The sequence below is a fragment of the Prionailurus bengalensis genome, chromosome C1 (genome assembly GCF_016509475.1).
Source record: "Prionailurus bengalensis isolate Pbe53 chromosome C1, Fcat_Pben_1.1_paternal_pri, whole genome shotgun sequence".
In the NCBI taxonomy this organism is placed as follows: Eukaryota; Metazoa; Chordata; class Mammalia; order Carnivora; family Felidae; genus Prionailurus; species Prionailurus bengalensis.
In genome coordinates, this window is record NC_057345.1 from 179133429 (window position 1) to 179156803 (window position 23375).

At 40.1% G+C, this 23375-nt stretch overlaps 1 protein-coding gene across 7 annotated transcripts in view; it reads left to right on the forward strand.

Moving 5' to 3' along the window:
- Nucleotides 1-23375, forward strand: part of MYO1B (myosin IB) — a 188859-nt gene that overhangs the window by 127386 nt on the left and 38098 nt on the right. For 4 of the 7 annotated variants that reach the window (XM_043577342.1, XM_043577346.1, XM_043577348.1 and 1 more), the window contains exons 9-16: nucleotides 213-316; nucleotides 2301-2448; nucleotides 2728-2846; nucleotides 8894-8980; nucleotides 9607-9672; nucleotides 16767-16772; nucleotides 18931-19035; nucleotides 21891-21953. In XM_043577342.1, coding sequence (XP_043433277.1) covers nucleotides 213-316; nucleotides 2301-2448; nucleotides 2728-2846; nucleotides 8894-8980; nucleotides 9607-9672; nucleotides 16767-16772; nucleotides 18931-19035; nucleotides 21891-21953 — 698 coding nt within the window. The remainder of the gene's footprint in view (nucleotides 1-212; nucleotides 317-2300; nucleotides 2449-2727; nucleotides 2847-8893; nucleotides 8981-9606; nucleotides 9673-16766; nucleotides 16773-18930; nucleotides 19036-21890; nucleotides 21954-23375) is intronic. The other 3 variants (XM_043577349.1, XM_043577345.1, XM_043577347.1) reach the window with 1 other exon arrangement.

Here is a 23375-nt window from a genome sequence, read left to right on the forward strand (position 1 = left end):
AATAAATGTAAAAAAGTAGTTCGAAATACGTACAACAGTGGTAAAGGTAGATTTTAGAAAAATGCTGTTGGTATTTGGGTATCAATTTTTGTTCTGTTGATTCAGTATCTAATATATGAAAGTCACTTTCATCTGGAGGTTTTAAGGAATGAGATATTAAAGACGGTTAGACTTACTGAGTAACTTACCAACACGTATGTATGATTCAATAGATAAGCTTACACTCGAGCGAGATTTCAGCAGATATAACTACCTGAGTTTGGACTCTGCCAAAGTTAATGGAGTGGATGATGCAGCAAATTTCAGAACTGTTAGGGTAAGTAAGATACAGTCCTTTCATTACTGTTTAATGAGGTGCTGCCTTCACCTTATTCTGTGACTGAACATAATCAAGGTAAGCAGCATTCCTTTTCTTTTTTCTTTTTCTTTTTTTTTAACATTTATTTATTTCTGAGAGACAGAGAGAGATGGAGTATGAGCAGGGGAGGGGCAGAGAGAGAGGGAGACACAGAATTCGAAGCAGGCTGCAGGCTCCGAGCTGTCAGCACAAGCCCGATGTGAGGCTCAAACTCACAAACCATGAGATCATGACCTGAGCTGAAGTCGGAAGCTTAACCGACTGAGCCACCCAGGCACCCTCCTTTCATTACTCTTTAAATTGGGTGACACTCTTTTGCTCATTTGGAACTGGTAACAATTCTGAGTTTTCTTAAAACCATAACTCATGCCCCCTAAGGTTTTAGAATTATACAATTTATTGTATTCTTACTAAAATCCTACAATATTGTAAAGGCCCATGCTTTACTGGAGCATGCGATTTTGCTATTTACCAACAGGAGCTTTCTCATTATATTATCCTAACTCTTTTAATGCCGTCTTTAAATTCCAAATATTTTTGTAGCCATAGCTTAGTAGTTAATTTCCAACTGTAAGAACTGTCCCAGGAAAGCATTAAATCAATACTGTTTTTGAGAGAAAACTTCCAAAAATCACATGTAAGCCAGAATGAGTAGCATTTCACGTTCACTAGAAAATAAATTATTTTATTTTTATTTTTCTAACGTTTATTCATCTATTTTGAGAGAGAGTGCGAGTCGAGGAGGGGCAGAGAGAGAGAGGGTGAGAGAATGCCATGGAACCCAGCGTGGGGCTCGATCCCACAAACCCTGCGCTCATGACCTGAGCTAAAATCAAGAGTCGGATGCTCAACCAAATGAGCCACCCAGGCGCTCCTGAACATAAATTGTTTTAAACAATATCCTATCTGCTATGTTTATGTGCGCTTCAAAAATTACTCCTTTATGACATGATATGGTAACTGTACTTTACTTTAGCTGTGGTGGTAGGGAGGCAGGAAGTAGGTCAGATTAGCAGAAATAAGACTGGCATCAGTTGATCTTCAAGGCTGAGTGAAAATAACTTGGCGTTCTTTTCCTGCTCTCTCTACTGTTGTGTATGTTTGAAATTTTCCATGACAAAAAAATTATATTACTCCCATTGCTAGGCTAGGTAGTCTCATCACAAACAAACAAACAAACAAATAAAACAAAACAAAAAAGCTGTTGGCATTTATTCTCAAAAAGAGTATTTCTCTGAGTATGTCATTTGTTAAAAACTCTGTAAGCATCCTCATACAGCAAGCCTCTCGCTTCCTGGACATGAATTAAGAGTTGAGTTCAAGTCCAGTTCTATAACTGCCTTGCCTGGCAAATCATTGGCACTTAATAAAAGCTTATGACTGAAGGAATGTTCCCTGTTACCTGTAATGACTTGGGTCGGGCACTTCACCTTTGCAGACCAGTTTTTCTCTTGTAAAATAAACGAGGAGGTTTTTATATAGGAGTCATAAAAGCTTTTTGTTCGGTTTTATTTCTAGCAGCAGAACCCGGTATAAAAAAACAACACGTACTCACACGCGTACACGCATTGTGCACACGTGCACACAGACGACACACACATACACACCGAGCTGCTGTGGATGAAGCGGGGGTTGGAACCCAAGGCTTGGCTCTTAGCCTCCTCTTCTTCCAAATTCCTCTTTGCTCCCCTCCACCTCTTTGCCCCAGCATGCAGAGTGCCCCAGGGACCCTTGAATCACAGCTTGAAACCATTAAACAAGCTACAGCCCCAACTGGTGCTGTCAGGTCTGTTCTTAGGTTTCCTCTTGGAGGGCTTATTCTGGGGCGCTTTGTCTTTTTTGTTGTTGTGTGTTTAGAAACAAATCTGTTGCATGATTCATTAAAAAAATAATATAAAGAGTGACAGAAAGAAAACAGCTGCTTTTCTCCCCCCACTCCCAGAATGCCATGCAGATTGTGGGTTTTATGGATCACGAAGCTGAGTCTGTCCTGGAGGTGGTGGCAGCCGTGTTGAAACTGGGGAACATCGAGTTCAAGCCCGAATCTCGAGTGAACGGTTTAGATGAAAGCAAAATCAAAGATAAAAATGGTAAGTCAGCAGAGAGTCAACCTTATATAGCAAACTTGCTTTTGAGCATCTGCCCACTTCTTAATCTAGAAAGAAAACTTCTGTTCACTGGAAAACTTCACTGGAAAATGCTTTCCAGAGAAACTGAACAGAAGCATAATTCGAGCTGAGTTTTAAGTCTTCTGAGTTCTACATTTTATACTATTTGATTTGAATGTGCTTTAGGAAGAACATCCTAAGCCTTGACAAGGATTTTTAGCAGCACATGTGTAGTCACTTTTTGTGTCCGTCCCCCAACAGAGTTAAAAGAAATTTGTGAGTTGACCGGCATTGATCAATCAGTTCTAGAACGAGCTTTCAGTTTCCGAACGGTTGAGGCCAAGCAGGAGAAGGTTTCAACTACACTGAACGTGGCTCAGGTGGGTGAAACATCGTGGCCAGAAAGTGAGTTTTTAAAAAGTCTGTGATATTTTTACATAAGTGGACGCAAAAATTTCATTTTGCAGGTTGTTATCTTAACTGTCCATACTGTATTGCAGACATCATTCTAAGCACTGGGAACACAGCAGTAAACTAAACAGATAAGGATCCCTGCCCTCGCAGAGGTTAAAATTTTGGTAGGAGGAGTGGCCATAGCCAGTAGGCCTCATAAATAAATGAATTTATACGGCAAGCTAGCAGCAGACAAGGAGAAAAACGAGAGCAGAGTAAGGGAGACCCACTGTGCTGGGGCAGGGAAGTTGCGGCTGAGTGAGCTGGGAAATGATGCCACTGGCATGATCTGCCTTGTATTTCAAAGGGTCATTCTGGCTGCAATGTGGAGAGCAGAGTGCAGCGGGAGAATGGGTAAAAGCAAGGTGTCTTAGTTGGGCTACTATAACAGAATACCATAGTCTAGGTGGCTTAAACAAACAAAAAGAACCATTTATTCCTCAAAGTTCTGGAGGCTGGGAGTCTGAGATCAGGGGACCAGCATGGTTGCATTCTTGGTGAGGGCCATCTTCCTGGTTGACAGATGGCCACTTTCTTGCTGTATCCTCTTCATAGGGCAAGGGGTGGGGGAGGGGAGGGTGTGCTCTGGTGTCCTCGTCCCCCTATAAGGACCCCAGTTCCATCCTGGGAGCTCTGCCCTCATGACCTCATCTAAATCTATCTCCTAAGGCTCCCACCTTCAAATACCATCACATTGGGGATTAGGGCTTCAACATATGGATTTGGGGCTGGGAGATGATACAGACGTTCCGTTCATGGCACCAGGAAGCTGCAAGGAATTGTGTGCTAACCTAGAATTGATGGTGGTTGAACCAGGTGGTAGCAGTAGAGTGAGAAGCGGTTACACCTGGGTACATTTTGATGCTGTTGGCTTAAGATGTGGCATGAGAGAAAGAGAAGAGTCAAGGATGGCTCCCAACATGTTTCACTCAAGCAACTGGAAAAGTAGGATTGCCATTCACTAATTTGGAGAACACAGTGGGAGGAGCCAGTTTGGAGAGGCCAGATTGGCTTTCCTGCCTTCCTTTTCGTATACCGTCCATCTGAAGACAATGAAATCTTTCTAAGACTCAAGTCTGATTTGCTTACTTCTTCTGCCCTTTGGTTCAAGTTCGGTGGATGGATGAATGGATGGATGCACGTGTGGATGTTACACCAAGGAAGCTTCTGAAGCCCCTTTCAATGTAAAGCCTTTGTTCTACAGCTTAGACATTTTCCCACCCGTCTGTGCTGATCTGCACTGGAATTCAATGACTGATTCGGCACTTTTGGCACAGAGGCCTACTTTATTCTCACCCTATAGTCCAACTGTATTCTCCTCCTCTTTGTAAGTGGCCTTAAGCATCTGTAAGACAGTAGGTGGATTTAGTCTTTCTCTTTGCCTCTCTGAACTGGTCTTTGCTACTAACCCAAGGATGCCTATGTGTCTGCAGCTTTCAGTGTTGATTTCTTATTTCAGGTGAGGTGCTTTGACTATGAAAAACACTATAACTTGGGTTATATGTAAATTTGATTTGTAACAATCCTCTTCTGGTTAGAACTGTTGTGTGTCCTTCTTCCTAAATTACTGCTTCTGCTGTCATGTCTGTCCAGGTCAGTCTCACTCATGCAAAGTCAGATGGTGAGTCACTGACTTAATCAAGAAAAATTCATTGAGAGCCTGCTCAGCACAGGCCCCCATGTAGACCATTAGCAAGGACATAAGGGATGAAGGAAGACGCCATGGAGAAGATGGTTTCTGAGCCAGACTTGAAGGATTTAGATGAATAAAGAATGGGCAGTAGGGGGTTTCAAAGAGAAAACTGTGAGAAAAGCCAAGTTTGGAGTCCACATCAGGGGGAGGGGTGGTCTAGCTTGGCCATAGCTTTAGACACGCGAAGCGGATTCAGAGCAACGTGGCTGGAAAGGTTCAGTGTGGAGGTGGTTCTCAAACTTTAAAACTTGAGTGTACCTCAGTGCTACCTGAAGGGTTTGTCCAACACGGTTTGCAGGCTGTGCCCCTAGGCTGCTGTATTCAGTAGGCCTGAGGTAGGACTGAAGAATTTGTATGTCTAACAAGTTCAGTGCTGCTGCTGCCGGTGGTCCAGGGACCACATTTTGAGAACCACTGTACTAAGGTCACACTGAGTTTAGACGTTCTCAATAGGCAGAGTGGGGATCGTTAAGTAAAAAGTATTGCAATGAGAAAATGCCTCCCGTTTAAGAAGGTCCTTTAAGAATATCCACATGTACGTGGATATATATGGAATATATATGTGGGTAAATGTTGGTCTGTTTTTACTGTGTGTTTTACTCTCGCTTTTTAATCATCCTCTCCGGAAACCGGGCCCAGGTGCGTCTTACTTTATAAGCTTGAGTCACCTTACATCACTGGGTTAAACTTTTCCACATTGTTTTAACCTTTAGCATGAAAGAATTTGGCTTGAGGTCCTCGATTTTTCAGTTCCTTATTCAAGTTCTTTTTTTTTTTTTTTTTTAATGTAGGGTTTAGGTTTCTACCAGTCTTACTGCCTAAAAGGTTTTGATTCCAGCAAGAACTAATTTGTTTTATTAATGTTTCCTCATAGCTTCAGTTCTTGGACCCCATCCTCATCCGTATTGCCCCATTCCTCATTTTGCCCAAGGCATTTAGATCTTTCCTCAGATACAGTGACTCATGGTGAAATGATAGGAACTCAAGACAGAGTTGTAGTTCAGTTTTTGCCACATCCTCTCTCCTTGGCTTCCAAGCCCTCAGTAATCTGACCCTGCACCCTTTCTTTATCTCAGTTTATTCCCTGCTACTTCTATAAATGCCATGCTTATTTTCACCCGGTGCCTTCACTCTTCCTTATCCCTTCCCCACATGGCGTGGCTAATTCTTCCTGCCTATCTGAATGGTCCATCTAATTACCCCTCATCCAGGAAGATCACATAGTCCCCCTCTTCTCCCTTCTGGGAATTCCTTTTCCCCCTGCTGTTGGACACTCGTTCTCTGATTGTTTCACTCATGGAGTTGGTCTCCACCACTCCACTGTAAGCTGCTACAGGGTAGGCCCTCCCATGGCCAGGCATCTCTTGTGTTTCCACCTGGGCCACACCTAATACCAGTCATCGCTGAAGCACATTTCACTTGGGATTTTTTCAGTGTGCTTCAATGCCGCTGTAGAAGTGCAGTCTCTTCATGTTGTGCTTAGAATCTGAGATGGTGAATCCATGCTCTCAGTGTCTTCCTTGATTTCTGTACACCTTGTTAGTGATCCTTAAATGAGAATAAACATTCCTTCCCGTACTGTGGAGGATGTTATTATGGAGATTCGGTGGCATGAATCAGACTCTAGAAATCAGGGCTGGCAGATTGGCAGCCCCTGGTACCAGATATAGCTCAATAGGCATATTTTATTTGATGAAAGGGTAGTTTTGTTGTCTTGTTCTGTTTTGTTTTGTGTGCTTGCTTTTTAAATTTTGAATTTGCGTGCCTTTAATGTGGAATGCGTCTACAGATCATACTATTTCCCATTCATTTCTGTCTTGTAGTCCCTGGAAACATTTGAGTTTGAGACTTCTGGAATAAGTTATTTGTTTGAAAAAAATAAAGAAGATGAACATGGGCTGTGAATACATTTTAAAAAATATAAAGGAGTTTGCCAGAATGAGTTGTCACTATTAGTTCGGTTGCATATTGAAATGGTGGTTTGTTGAAATCAGCACATAGCTAAAACAAACTGGATGCCATTATGGTGACATTCTGTTTATAAATAGGTAATGTTTTGAGGTTATGCGGTGTTTTGAGATAACTGGAATTTGCGAGAAGAAAGGGGAAAGGATTAAGAAAGAATTCTATAGGCTCACAGTGGGATAGGAAAAGGATACTTCAGAAATCGTAATATAAATACATGTATAGGCTTACTCTGTGCCAGGCGCTGTTCTAGGCACTTACATGGCCTATGTGAAGAAAGTAAAAACTGGAAGGAGGATAGAGAAAAGGCATTCATCTAAATCCAGGCTTCTTTCCCCATTTCAGCATATATATGCATTTTCTGCAGTGGAATCATTAACCACTGTTACCCTCCAAGATGACATTGTGTGCTTGGGTTTTATTTTTTTGTGTGCCAATTCATTGATGGATTTTCTAGGGAGAGGTTCAGGATTAGCATGGAAGTGTCAGATGAACTGGAAAGGTACCATAAGCTACGATTTGTTGCCAACGAAGGGCCTATGTTATTAAAGCTGTTACACTTCATTTAGAAAGAAATGTGGGAAAAGAATTTCTGTATAATCTAATAAGTTGTGTTCTTTATAACATAAAAATGTAAAGCTTTAATAGTAATGCTCAAATTTCTGCTTATAAGCAGTGAAATGCATGCCTGTGGCCAGAGTGTTAAACACAGCAGCAAACTGGAGCGACTAGGTGGCTCAGTCAGTTGAGCATTCAACTCTTTTTTTTTTTAATGTTTATTTATTTTTGAAAGAGGGAGAGAGAGCACAGGAGAGGGGCAGAGAGAGAGGGAGAGAGAGAATCCCAAGCAGGCTCTGCACTGTGAGTGCAGAGCCCAACTCAGGGCTTGATCTCACGAACTGTGAGATCGTGACCTGAGCCAGAATCAAGAGAAGCGTCTGACTCTTGATTTCAGCTCAGGTCATGATATCAGGGTTGTGGGATCAAGCCCCAGTCGGGCTCCGTGCTGAGTGTGGAGCCTACTTAAGGTTCTCTCCCTCTGTCCCTTTCCTCCACTCATGCGCTTGCTTGCTCGCTCACTCTCTTTGTAAAACAAAACAAAACAAAACAAAACAAAACAAAACAAAACCAAACCCAAAATCCCAGCAGCAGACCGTCTTGCTTTACTCCCCGGAAGCTGCTGGCGCTCGGGCCTCCCCAAGAGCGCTGCATCGCATTGTTGGTGTGCACTAGCTAAATGCTCATGGCACCCGATATGTGCAGGGACTCTTCGGTGCTTCCTGGCAAGGCTGACTTCCTCCAGGGTGTGCCTTCTAAGTCAGGGGTGGAGAGACCATGTCCTCTGCCTCTTCTTTGGCAAGTAGCTCTGAAGAGCTTCAAATAAATGAATAAGCAAATAAAAGCATTTATTTGTATTATACAGTATATTGCCCACAGTGTATCGTGACTCTAGCCTCTAGATGTTATGGAATATCTTTTTTAAAATGTTCGGAAGGGGTACACCTGGGTGGGTCAGTAGGTTAAGCATCCGACTTTGGCTCAGGACATGATCTTGCGGTTCGTGGGTTTGAGCCCCGCAGTAGGCTCTATGCTGACAGTGCGGAGTCTGCTTGGGATTTTCTTTCTCTCTTTCTGTCTCTGCCCTTCCCCTGTTCATTCTCTCTCTCTCTCTCTCTCTCTCTCTCTCTCTCTCTCTCTTGTCTCAAAAATAAATAAACATTAAAAAATTTTTTTTTAATGTTCAGCAAGTTGAATGAAGGAAAACATTTCTGAATCACATCAGTCAAAACCATTTTAATGTTTTTCCGTTGAGTTTCCTTTCCTACGTGTAAGGGTTAAAAAGATATAGTCACTGTATTAAATAGACAGATTTTTATTTTCACAAAACATAAGCATTTTCCATTTTATTACCTAATGTTCATAATGATCATTCTGTGATAACCGTGTAACTTCCCTTTCAGTAGCCTTTCATTTATTTTTCTTACTATTCCCCTGTTGTTGGACTTCTAAAGTGCCTTTGATTTTTCTCTGTTCTGTAATACAGAGATGAGTATCTTTATGGAGAAAGTGTTTGCAATATTTAGAATTAGTTTCCTGGGATGCAAAAAAGTATAATGATTGAGGATAAATAATTTGCCCAGTTCTCTTAACGGTTTAATTGTTCATCCAGAGTATAGTAAAAACTGGCTCTGAAAATAACTTGAAATACAAGAACTTTAAATATTTAAAAAACACCTTTATTATTTTATTGACATTAAGCATTGTGACAGTCGTGGGTGTTGAGTTTTTCTTGTCTTTTCTTTTCTTTTTCAATAGGCATATTATGCCCGTGATGCTCTGGCTAAAAACCTCTATAGCAGGTTATTTTCATGGTTGGTAAATCGAATCAATGAAAGCATTAAGGTACTGAATCTCTGCAACCAGATAAATCAGCTGTAATAGATGTGTTCAGATTATAAACGTTAAGTTAAAGATATTTTAATTTTATAATCAGATAAGACTGTTCCTTGAAAATAATTTACCTGCATAGAATTGAAATTTGTCAGGACTCTGTTTTGTTTTGCATAGATGTTTTTGTAAGAAATCTCACCGGTCAGTGGCCTCATGGGTTTTGCAGAGTTAACTTTGAGAGTCTGCATCCCAGGTCCTGGTCGAGGCTCATCTAACTAGTTGTACACACGTGGCTGAAAAGGTCACTTGACCTCTCAACCTACTGATATGTTTGTCAATAAAATGAGGGTATTGGAGTATTGGGAGTTTGAAAGGCCCGACCTATTGTAAGATTCAGTGATTGTTTATTATAATTAGGCATCACTAATGCCTTCTTTAAATAAGTCATCTATCATTAAAATTTCTGGAAAATTCTATACCAGTATCCTGTGTCATAGATTAAAAAACAACAACTAAATTATAGTTATTCTAGTTGTGAAACACAGTTAACTTGTAACATAAGTCTATCTTCCTTAGTATGCTTTTAGTGTTATATTTCAAGCCTAAATTCAACTCATTATTTTAAAACTTTTTTTAAGGCACAGACAAAAGTGAGAAAGAAGGTCATGGGTGTTTTGGACATTTATGGTTTTGAAATTTTTGAGGTAAGCTTTTCTCTATTCTTTGTATTGTTTCTATTCATGCATAATAGTTGGAAATTAAATCATATATTCTATAGACAGCATTTAATGTATAGTTAATATAACTTTGAATCTACAAAAAACCTCTGTGCTGATGTAACAAAACGTACGTGTGTGTGTGTGTGTGTGTGTGTGTGTGTGTGTGTGTGTGTGTTATATGTGTGTGTGTTTAAGTGCTGAGAGCCAGCATTTTGGAGACAATGCTGTTTAGGAAGAACTTCTTGTATCAGTATTTGACTTTTGTAATTGCAGATTCAAATTCTTACTGGGCAATTTCCAACAAGGTTTATGGACATTGTGCCTGTAGTCATTCAGTCATTTGTAGGAAAGTGAGACAGGATGATGCCATGAAAAAGCCAGGGACGGGAGAGCCAGATGCCAGTCTGGCCTGGCCAGTGCTGGCATTTCATCCTGATGGGCTCAGGCTCAGGGTCTGGATTGGGTGATTTGTTGGGTCTTATCCAACTGCAATCTTACAGTGTGAGTTCTGTTGCAAAGATTGAAAGAATTTCTGGTAAACTTCATAATGAATTCTTTAAAAAGACTGCATGCTTATTACAAATTAAATATTTAAAAATTATATACTTGTATTGGAATTTCCTATTTATCCTTTTGCTTTGACATTTAGAAGGTGTTTTAAGAATTTTTGTTTCGCTTTGCTTTGCTTTATTTTTTTATTTTTATTTTTTTGTTGTTGTTGTTTTGTTTTTTGCTCCTTTCCCCATTGTAAGGATCTTTTAAAACTCTTATTTCTCGGGAGTGGTATTTTAGTTTGGTTCAGGAAAATAACAAGTAGATCAGGCTCTTCCTTTCTTCATTCTCCCCATAAGTAATGATTTGTGAATTCTTTTAAACAACCAAGCCCTGCCCAGAATGACCACCAAAAGTGTTTATGTGTTCCAAATTATCAGGTTCACAGAACAGAAAAAAACATCAGCCCCCTCCCTGCAGCTAAGCCAGGACTTTCCAACAAATATCTTTTTCTTACGACATTTATTTTTGTAATAAATTTTTGTAAATCAAGATCCCTGCTTGATTTTGTAAATCAAGATCCCTGCTTGATCATGTTCTGTATTTAGTAGTCAGGGGTAAATCATTCTTGAGGGCTGACTGTATGCAAGCATTGCGGGAAGTGTTACATATATTGTCTGATTTAATATTCACAAACACTTCATGAAATAGTTACTATTATTCCTATTTTACAGGTGAGTAGGTGAGGCTCTGAAGGTCAAGTCACTATGCTGGAGTTACATGGCTACAAAATGGCAGACTCAGGACCTAAATCCTAGGCCCCCTTCATAAAAAATAAAAAACCTCTGATAGGGCCTTTTTGTTACTTTTCTCCCCAAACTCACAGGGTCCCCAGTACCTGGAAATAAAGGAGAAAACCCAAACATGTTAAGTTTCTCAATCCCTATTTCTGTACCATTGCCTCATTCCAAACTGACCAGCATGGGGAACACCCGTGGAGTTCTTCTACGTGCTGGTGGCCAAGCGTGGGACACCTGTGCTGTGTCCTGCCTGCTGCCCCCTGTCCTGCCGACCATTGAAAACTGTTCTTCAGCACAATGTCCACTTGTATTGATGCCTCTTTAGCAGACTACGCAAAACAAAGTTTCTGGTCTTGTGGCAATAGGGAAGAATTTGAGGTTTGTGAGTGAGGAGAGCTGCTTGAGTATACTCAGAACTCATGGTGATGAAATTACTTTCTTTCTAGCAAGTCCTCAGGTTACTGTTACCAAAGGGCAGCCGGTCAAAATCATTGTTTATAGTTGGCAGGGAAAATGATTTCTTACCTAGCACACTGCTGATCTATATTTAGATGGTTTCATGAACAGGACAAAAGTAGAGATCTTACTAGAAAGTTGGAAGGAAAACACACATACACACACACACACACACACACACACACACACACACACACACATTTAATGATGTATCTAAAATCAAAGAAACTGGTTTTATTTTATTTTTATGTTGCCATAAGAAGATTTATTGATCTATTAGGCCAGGTGCCTAATGTCATGTCATAATACATGAAAAATTTTTTTAATAGGATAATGGGGTCATGAGGGGACATCAGCTTGTCTTTACATTCTGGTCTGTCCTAAGATCTAATCAGCCATGTGGTAAGTGACCACACAGCACTCAGGGAGCTGAGTTATACCCCATGAGCAGTTTAACCATGCCTAAGTGAGGAAGTCATTTGTCATTATTTATTTACTGCCTAATAGGAATCATATTCCTGCGGTAAACAAGACAGCTGTTCCTTCCCTGCATGGAGCCTACAGTGATATTAGCCGACCCTAAGATGGAGGGTCTGTTCCTGGCTGAGGGCACATCCTATCTGGTAGGAAGGTCTAATCAAGAAACTAGGTTACTTTTTAAAGATGCGTTTGTTACAGATCTAATCCAAACAGAAGTTAGAGGGGTGCCTGGGTGGTTCATTCAGTTCAGCTTTGGACTCTTGATTTTGGCTCAGGTCATGATCTCGTGGTTCGTGAGTTTGAGCCCCGTGTTGGGTTCCATTCTGTCAGTGCAGAGTCTGCTTGATACTCTCTCTCTTCTTCTCTTTCTGCCCTTCCCCTTCCCTCCCTCCCTTCCCCCCACCAAATAAATAAACTTAAATACAACAACAACAATGAAGTTAGGTGTTCTGAGTGGACACAACCTGTAACTTGGGACGGGGTAAAACATCCTGTAGCAATGTGGGAATATTTTTTACTTGATGGCCAATTCAGGTTTCTCTCCAAGCCCATCTTTATGAATGTGCTTCACTTCTGCAAGTTATATCCTGATTTTTCTCAACACTGTTACAACTATGGACTTCAGTTATGAAAATGCCTGCATTATATTTGAAAATGCCCTTCTTTCTTCTTCAGAAGACTGTTCCAGCTCAGTAGTTCCTAAACTTAGCAGCATGTTGGAATCACTTGGGGAGCTTTACCCAAAAGCAAACAGGTTATATTTTTATTCTTTTTAAACAGAACTTTCGGGAGAGCCTGGGTGGCTCAGTTGGTTAAGCGTCCTACTCTTGGTTTTGGCTCAGGTCATAGTCTCAGGGTTTGAGAGTGCAAGCTTGGGATTCTCTGTCTTCCTCTCTCTCTGCCCCTCCCCCACTCGTATTCTCTGTCTCTCTCTAAATAAATAAACTTAAAAAATAATAAATAGAACTTTTGGCATGGTATAAGGAGTATAGTCACCAATATGGTAATGGCATCCTATGGTATATGTGCTGCCAAAGCGAGCACTAATGGCATCCTATGGTGACAGACGGTAGCTACCCTGGTGGTGAAAATAGCACAAAGTATAGACTTTTCGAGTCACTATGTTGCACACCTGAAACTAATGGAATGTGTGTCAACTGTACTCAAAAAAACAAACCAGAAATTTCAGTCAAGGCCAAATTAACCAGTCATGTCTACAGCAGATCTTATGATGGCCCTAAAATCATGAGAAGTTATTTTTCCTTCTCCACGCAATAGATGCTTTGACTTTTTTTCCCTTTCCTTGAGAGAATTAAGACTTGTCTTTCATTATAACTAATTGTTCTCTGCATTTTCCTGTGTAAACTTTCTCAGGTTAATCTTCCAAACATCTTGATTCTTCGTAATCTGCTTAATTATTTATTTTACAATTAAATTTATTTGGGGAGCACAGAATAGAGATTTGGGTGTGTGCTTTTAGATACTTTTACCTGCTCTTTGATACAGAATTAGAAATGGTTTTTTCGCTTGTGATTTATTCACATGCGCACCCCAGATGCCATCCCATAGTTTTCCTAGTTTCTCAGCAAAATTAGAAAACATGGAAACATCAGGAAGTTCATACTGTTGAACATAAGGAAGCCAGATAATTAAGGACTTAAAAGTACCACAAGCTGAAATATAAGGGCTCAAGGTCTGACTTAGGGAGAAGTATTCAGAATCCTCATCAGTGCATAAATGAAGATTTCTGTGATACTGTCTACCCCAGTGAAAATAAACTGATAGAACATAATGAAAATTCTGCCTTTATTTTCCTTGAAATTGACTGCAAGAGTTAAGGGTTCTGCCTTGTAGAACACCCTGGGCATCACTTTAAAAATTGGACAGTAAAGGTCCAGAGGAAAAAAAAAAATTTAATGTCTCTAATTCTGCCTCATGACCCCGTTGACAGTTCCCATGAAAACACTTTTCAGCTGAGCTGGTGGAAACCTTTCATCCATTTTGGTCCGTCTCTAAACGGAAGAGGGAAACTGATGCATTAAACCATGGGATGATGACACATGGATTTGACTGCAAAGCATTCCAGGGCCAGCTGTGTGAATAGCCCTGCCTTGCTGGCCGCATGTGATCTGATGTCAGTTTGGAAAACAGATTAGTGGAACACTGATACCAAAAAGAAGGGGAAGTGAGTTAAAATCCACAGAGAAGAAAAATCTAGCCAGAAATCCTTATTTAACGTCAGTCCGATTTTGTAAGGGAAGAGAGTTATATAATCCAGACACTCCAATTCCACACAATCAAGTTTGGATGTTCTTGTAACTGATCTCTGAGAGACGTTCGTAGCATCACCATAAAAGAACAACAGCTATTCTTTTTAAAAAATTAAATTCAAGACTAAGTTGATGAGCCATCTGAATCGATTTAGCTTCTTGCTAAGTGCTTATCTGGGAAGTACTACAATTGGCAGGTAGTTTACTGGGAAAATTAATAAATTATTAGTGTGCCATAGGCCAAAACAGAACAGCAGGCTGGATATTTCACTTTTCATACAATGGAGCTGGTTTTGTGCAGGCAAAGGGCTAGTTATTTTGAAGGGCTAGCTCTTTCTTCATCTTGCCCTTTTGAGCCTCATATACATACATGAACCTCATATACATATATTGTATATGAACCATATACAGTAAAGATATGAGAGGCTAGATGCAATGATTGTTCCAAATCAAATGACCTAATAGTTGGGTAAGAGTCAGTATAGCTTGGTAAGTGTGCCTCGTGGTTATGAGATTTGTTTTCTAAATTGTTTTTAGAAGAAAATTGATCCTGGTTATAGGCAGTCCCTTCTGTTCCAGCTTTTTCCCTCTGATTTCATTCTCCATGTGCTAGAGAACTTGAAGAGGAAGGAGAAGATTTAAAGTACCCTTTAGAGTGAAAATGGAGGGAAATAATATGGTTCATAATAGTATGGACGTCATTACTCTCGCTTTAACCTTTTAAATCAATGCTTAAAGTATTTAAGAAGAGCACTATCATGCTGTTTTTCTTAAAACTTACCATGTTTGTGTACTGGGAAGAAAAATGTTACGTATTTAAAGAATACAAGACTGAAATGTCTCCCTGTCTCATAGTGCATAAGATATCATTAGCCTCCTCTGTTGCCAAGAAAATACAGAGAAATTAATAACAGGCCAGTATTTTTGATCCATCTTTCAAAATCCTTTCAAGCAGAAAGTTCATAGTTGATACTTAAGAGTATAAACTGGTTGTGAACTTCATTGGGGGGTATGGTTTGCTGTTTCTTTGATGTTGAAAAGGTGGACTCAGACTCAGGAATTCTTGACAGAAACCCTAGACTTTAAAGTTTTGGTATATTACATACTTCTAAACCTACCAAGTTCTTCCTATCCCAGTATACTCTTGGTGACTACAGTGTAAAACAGTATCAAACGTAGACACCTTGCTGTTTACCTGTTTTTCCTAGAGCAGTCCAATGGGGGTGGGATGGTTCTGGGCTCCATTCAGGGAGATGGTATAATGGAAAATTCTGGATGTGCGTATTTGAAGATGTTCCCCAAAGTTTTAGTTTTCTCCCTTAGCCTTTGGGGATAAATGTGACTTAGACAGTGGAGACACATTCCATGCATAGGGCATGGGTAGAAAACTGGAGACGGGAGGGGAGATGAGTCATTCAAGTTCCTGCCCACTTCCTCCTTAGGAGACTTTGATTCATGAGACTGACATGTGGGAGACAGCGCCCAGCTCAGGGATCTCTGGCCACCCACGGTTCTCGACACACAAAAAGCATCCAAATATCTAATTGCTTCAGGGCCTTTGTATTCATGTGATGGTTCCTAGATCCAGTTTAGCTGTTTTCTAAAGGGAAGAAGGACCCGAGTGGAAAACCCAGCGGTGTTTAGTGCCTGTGTGCATGAAGTCACGTTCAGAGCCTGTGCAAGGTGCAGCTATAGGAACTGCTACCAGGCTGCTCCTTAATTTTTTTTTTTTTTGCAAATTATAAACTTTTGCATGTTATTTTTAATGATTCGTGAAGTCCCATTTCCCAAAACATTTGGACAATGTCAACAACTCAAACACAGATCATAAGAAATGCGATGGCCTTCATTTTTGGCAATAATGATTGCTCTGGTGATCTGTAACACGTTTTGCAGGCTGTGAGGTATGTTTGCAATAAATGCTCAGATATTTCTGTGGGGAAGTAAGCTGGTTTCTGCCTTGGTGATTGTGCTGTTCTATTTTGTTTTTGTTCTTTAAGCAACAGGATAAGGTAGGAGAGACCAGTTTTTTTCTTAGGCTGTCTCCAGAATGCTCTCTCCTTACCACATTGTTTATGTTTGAAGGAGAGACATAGCAGGGACAGCACGGGGGGTGAGGGGGAGTGCGGTGGTGAGAAAGAGGAGCTGCTTCTGGATCTTGCTGGATCTCTTCACTCTTGTGGTGACCTGCTAATTGCCTCTGTCTCTGACTCCCTGGGGCGATGGGTTATACATACACGTTTTTCCTGATAATTTAGAATTAGACGCATTAAATCCTGAAGCCTTGGGACTTCAAGCAAGTCACATGAGGTATTGTCTGAGTCAGACTTTTTATCCTGCGTAGCTCACTCCTCGCAGAACCACAGTTCAGACACCACTTGTAGGTATTGTAGACCTGTGGTTTGAACTGGTTGGACATGTGTCTTGATTTCGGAGTTTTATGCCAATCAGAAACATAGCCCGAATGGTAAAATCTGTCATTTGCACCAACGAATAACTGTCGGTAAGTGTTTACTGTTAGAAGTTTATGGCAAATTAAGAACTGATTGCATTTTGTATAATCTGTCCCTTTTTGCACCAGAATGCAGTAAGTATGAACTGTTTGCAGTGACAGTCTGTTGCATGCTCCTGTGTTAATGGCTTCTCCAACTGTGTGGATTCTGCAGTAAATGGCCATTGATTAACTGTGTGCAGATATGAAATAGAGAATTCATACAGGAATCTTTAAATGTTGAAGGGAAATCCAGTTGAGTTCTAACTTACTCCTTGAGTGGCGTTGTAATTGTGAAGCTTTGCCTCTGATTTCTAACCTGCTTGTGTGTATTTCATAGTCCTGTTGCAGAGCGTACTTCAAGCTGTTCATGGTCATGTGATGTGTCCAAGGACACTACTTATTCTCCACTTCCTTTTCCTCATTAGTTACCATATGAAGTTCAGCATCATTTTGCTTAAATGGCTCCATGAGCATAGACTTATTAAATTGACAGAAAGGATTTACTCCATGGATTTCATGGAAACCCATTAAAACTTTAATTTTATTTGTAAGTTTAATTTGGGGTAGTGGTATTATATAAGGATATATTTTACCAAACTAAGAAAGCCAGACTTCCTCATTGAGAAATGACCTTATCCTGACCATAATCATAATAAGGCGTCTATCCCAGATGGGCTTGTGCTTCTGACAAAAATTGTTAAGTTCCAAAGATTAGAACACATAGCTTTTAAAATTTTATGTGAAAATGAGTATTGGGGAAGGCCCTTTGTGCCTAAGACTGTGTTCGTCTTGAAAATCAGCGTGTGCCCTTTAGTAAGAACCTGCAACATTAAAAACAAAAAACAAAATAGCTTTTATCCTTGACCAGATTTAGCATTAAAAGATTAGTCAGTGATAGTGTGTATGTGTCATTTAAGGTTTAGAGTTAGAAGTTTTCCCTGATTAATTAGTTCATCACTGGTGATAGGAAACTCTTAGCTGACTTCCGGCAAAGAATGTGGTCAGATACCGCGTGACTTTTTTGCTTTCGTCACTCACAGAGAGATTCGAAGGCCAGTTGCTCTGTGTTTTCACAGGAAGTGACGAGCTTCAGTTTCACACCTGGATACTCCTGGCTCATTAGGCCAGGAATAGCCACCTCAGTGGGACAGGAGTCAGGTTTATCAGTGTTGAGGTCATACCATCCCTTGCTCCCATGGCTACCATCTCCCGTCTGCAAAGACATATGATAGAGGTGAAGAGAACATGTTTTCTTACCAGATCTACCTCTTCCAGAATGGTGCGGTTCTTGGCGAATTGTATTCATTCCACAGGCATGCATTTTGTGCCCTCAGTATATATGTCAGTACATTAAACCCTGCGGATTGTTCAGAGATGATTTAGGTATGGATCTTGCATCGGAGTTCATAGGAGGTAACTCTAACATGAAGAGAAACTGCTGAGGGGCTGAAGGGTGATAAACATGTGAGCCTTCTGAGAGAAGAGAGATTGTTTCTCGCTGGGGAGATGATTTTGATGTGCTGATTCCCTTGGGTCTCTTATTTTTTAGGCACTTCACTCATTCATTCACTCATCAAGTACATGTGGAGAACTTGCTAGGTGCAAAGTCCTGTGCAAGGCATGGGCTTACATTGATCAGCAAGAGAGTCACATGGTCAGCCCTTGCCCTTAAGGAACATACAGTCTAATGAGACAGATGAGGCTGAAACTAGTCAATACATGTGTACACATACACACACGCACACACGTATATACACACAGCATGATTTTTTAAAAAGTGCTGGTATCTAAGAGTTTGAATGAGGGAGCTGACCTCAGAAGGAGGCAATAAGTGGTCAGGTCAGGAAGACTTTCTTGGGCTCTAGAGTTTCACCTGAGAATGGAAGATTGAGAACTTGGGTGACAGAGATCATAAAGCTCACTGTTCCTTTTCTGATCCTTTAGGAGAAACTTTTTTTTTTTTAACCACATGTAGAGTGCTTCTGTCAACTAAAAGTCTTCATCTTTCAAATACTGCATAACGCGTGTATACCTCATTCATTCACTTGACTCGTGAACCATTTCTTGAGTGCCTGCGGTGTGCAAACCCTCTGTGTGCTGGGCCTCGGTGTCCCAGGAGCTGTGTGCTGGGCTGCAATTAAATCTGCGAGATGGCGTGTGATGTCTCTTATGGATTGAGCTGTTGGAGCATCGCTGCTGTGGGACAGCTAGTGCATGGTTCATAAGGCCGTTTTCATTTTTCTCCATATAGGACAACAGCTTTGAGCAGTTCATTATTAATTATTGTAATGAAAAGCTACAACAGATCTTCATTGAACTTACTCTTAAAGAGGAGCAAGAAGAGTATATACGGGAGGTAATGTTAAAATACATGTTTTTTAAATGTTCCTTTTATACTAATAATACAAATTGTGGATTTAGAAGCCTATCTAAACATGATCCTAAAATCAGATTTATCTGAGTTTAGCCATGTTGTGTCTCTTAAAAACCCATTTGTTATGACATCTAAGCTACCTGGGATTATCTTTGCTGCTCTGCTGCTAGTGCCTCGAACAATGCCTGGCACATAGTAGGTGCTCAGTAAACATCAGTTGACTGACTTGAGTCCTGGTGGATTCTAGTGCAATGATCTAAAATAATAGTGTGTTTAAAAAAAAAGAGTCTGAGATGAATGGACCAACAACTGTGACATCCATACAAGGAAACACTACTCAGCAATTAAAAAGGAACAAACACGGGACGCCTGGGTGGCTCAGTCTGTTGAGCGTCCAATCATGATCTTGCGTTCATGGGTTCGAGCCCCGTGTCGGGCTCTGTGCTGACAGCTCAGAGCCTGAAGCCTGCTTCGGATTCTGTGTTTCCCTCTCTCTCTGCCCCTCCCCCACTCGTGCTCTGTGTCTCTCTCAAAAATAAATAAACATTAAAAAATTTTTTTAAAAAAGGAAGAAATGCCATTTGAAACACCAGGGATGGACCTAGAGGGTATTATGCTGAGTGAAATAAGTGAGACTGAGAAACACAGACACCGTATGATTTCCCTCCTGTGGAATCTAAAAAACAAAACAAATGAATAAACAAAAAGCAGACCGATAAACACAGAGAGCAAACTGATGCTTGCCAGAGGGAAGGCGGTAGGGGATGAGCAAAGTGGGTGAAAGGGAGTGGGAGATACAGGTTTCCAGTTATGGAATGGATAAGTCACAGAAATAAAAGGCCCAATGTGGGGAATATAGTCCATGGTCTTGAAGTAGTGTTGCATGGTGACAGATGGCAGCCACACTTGTGTTGGGCATAGACTAAGGTATAGACAAGTTGGGGCACTAGGTTGTACACCTGAAACTAATGTAACAGTATGTCACCTCTACTGAAAAAAAAATTTTTTAAACCAACAAATACTTGATCATGTGCTCATCTGAAGAATTTTAGTCATGGCTTTTCCAGAGTCAAACATATTAAACATGAAAGGAAAAAAATAATAAAATAAAAATGGCGGTCCGTTGTCCAAAAAAAAAAAAAAAAGGAAAGAAAAAGGAACAATTGATAAACACCATAAAATGAAGGATTCTCAAATGCACTAATGCCAAATGAAGGAAGCCAGACTCAAAAGTCTGCATACTGTATGATTCCATGATATGTTGTTCCAGAAAAGGCAAAGTGACAGAGACAGAAGAGTTGGTCATTGCCAGAGGACGGGAGTCGTGAGAGTGTGACTACCAAGGGGAAAAACAAGGGAATTTTGGTGGTGGTTACATGACACCATGCATTTGCCAAAACTTATGAGAACTATATACCCAGAAAGTCAGTATCACTCTGTATAAATTTGAAAATATTTTGAGGCTTTGTTCAATCTTGAAAAGCACTGATTTCCTAAGATTTTATAATAAAAACAGGTAATATTTATTGAGCTCTTGCTGTATTGCCAGGTGTTGTACAAGTGCTGTGTATGGATTATCTCAATGTAATTTGAAAGTAATCAGAAGTAGTGTTTACAAAGTCCTTGTATCCTTAATTGTAAAACCATACTTGGTTTTCATCCTTTCATTTTTTAAATAGTTAATGTTTTTGGAAGTATAAAATTATTTCAGACAAAAGGAGAAATCATTATATTCTGCATATGTTGTATTATATTTTTGTTTCCTTTTCATTTATTTGCTTTAATATTTGAATAATGATACTACCTATTTTTCTTCATTTTCTATAGCATAGTTGTAAATCATTAAAGACACTGAATCCTTTTTTTTTTGCCTCAATATAGATTTTTCTAATGTGATTGTTATCCCCAGTGACTTAGTAAAATAACCCATCTACTTGAAAGCTACATCATAAATATTTCATCTTTCTTTCAGAATGATCATCATGCTTTAGAAACGTTTTATACTTTTCTGGCACTTTTTTGACGTAAACTTCCTAAAAGCCAGATTCATTCCCTTCCTGTCTTCTCACCATAAAGAGATTGCCCCAACTTTGATGTGTAACTTAAAAGTTTGTACAGATTGTCTGAGACACGTCTAAGAATATATAGGAAGATCCCTAGCTTGCTGTATGAATTAAATTTCTTCCCCTTAGAAGAAAAATAAATGTTTACACTTGTGGGCAGAGTATAAACAGATCCAGAACGATTACATTTAGCCTCACAGATTTGGCTTTGTAGCTAGCATTAGAACCAGTGGGTTGGTTTTTGTGTCTTTCCTTATGTTGAAAATATTTTGTCTTAGCACTGGGATATTTTTACATTTGAAATAGTCAACTGCCCTACAACATGGGATTGACTCTAAAATTAATTTTTTCCTTGTGATTACAAATCAAGAACAGAAAAATGTAGGCCCTAGATTCCTGGGATCAAGTTCTGACTTATTTCCTTATAAACATTGTAAATATACACAGAGTAATATTGACCCAAGGGCCTGTTGAGTCCGTGTTTGGCACAGAGCCAGGGGAGTGCATGGGAAATTGTCACAGATGGCAGAGTGGAATGAGGGGCAGTCTCAGAACAGGTCAAGGGTGTTCCTTCAGTCACATCGTGTCAATGGTGGACTGCTACAATTAGGGAAGTTTTGGGAACCGGAAGATGACATTTGCTGCATTATTGTGTAAAGGAAATATTCAGAGAGGAAGGGAAACATATTAAGATGGCAGAGTCTGTTTTATCGATGGTAGTGTTGTAGTATCATCATCATATGGAATCTGATTTTGTTCTGTTTTCTTTCTCAGGGTATAGAATGGACACACATTGACTACTTCAATAATGCTATCATTTGTGACCTGATAGAAAATGTGAGTATTAGGTATAATTTTCTAAAAAATTCTCAGTAATAATTTACTGCTTACAAAAGACCTCACTGCCTTGGTGTCTTCATGATTTTGACACTTCTGAGAGCTGTGGAGTTCTAGAGACTTTATTGTAGCCATGAGGAATCATACACAGTTCTTGAACACACATATAGACAGCTGGACATTTTGATCCTTGGCTAGGATTTCCTGTGCTCATCTTGTGGCCGCATCACAGAGCCCTTTAGGGCATTAATATGCCTTAGATGCATCATTCTTTTCTGTATACTGGTAACCCAGGTCTGGTCCGCGGCTCCTGGGAATATGAGCACTGGTCAGAGGAGGCTCTGAAAAAAAGGTTTTCGCCAAATCAAATATCCATTTCATTTCTAAAACTCTAGTAACTTCTTCATATCCCGTTCAATGGTTATTACCAAAAAGATAATTATTGGTGAGGATGTGAAGTAAAAGGAACCGCTGTGCACTCCTGGTGGGAATGTAAATTAGTGCAGCCATAACAGAAGATAGTATGAATGTTCGTCAAAAAATTAAAAATAGAACTACCATATGATGGTAGCAATTCCACTTTGGGAATATATCCAAGGGAAACGGAATCAGGATCTTGGAGAGAGATATTTACTACCATGTTAATTACAGGGTTGTTCACAATAGCCAAGATATGGAAACAGCCTAAGTGTCCGTCTATAGATGAATGGATAAAGAAGATGTGTGTATATACAATGGCATGTTATTCAGCCACGAGAAAGAAGGAAATCCTGTCATTTGTGACAACGCAGATGGACCTTGAGGGCATTACACTAAGTGAAATAAGTTAGTCGGAGAAAGACAAATGCATGACATCATTTATATGTAGAATCTAAAAAAGCCAAAGAAACAGAAGAGAATGGCAGTTGCTAGGGGCTGGGAGTAGGGGAAATGGGGAGATGTCAGTCAAAGGGTACAGACTTTCTAGTTGCAAGATGAATAAGTTCTAGAGATGTAATGTGTAGCATGGTGATTACAGTTAACAGTGCTATATTATGTATTTGAAAGTAGTTAAGAGGGTAATTTTTAAATGTTCTCATCAGGAAAAAGAAATGATAATTATGTGATGTGATAGAGCTGTTAACTAAGGTTATGGTGGTAATCATTTTGCAATATTGAAAGGGTACCAAATTATCGCCTTGTATACCTCAAACTTACACAGTGTTATATGTCAATTATATCTCAGTACAGCTGGGAAAAAATTTTAAGTAAATAAAGAACAGGGGCGGCTGGGTGGCTCAGTCAGTTGAGCATCCGAGTTCGGCCCAGGTCATGATCTCACGGTCTGTGAGTTCAAGCCCCACGTTGGGCTCTGTGCTGACAGCTCAGAGCCTGGAGCCTGCTTTGGGTTCTGTGTCTCCCTCTCTCTCTGCCCCCCCCCTA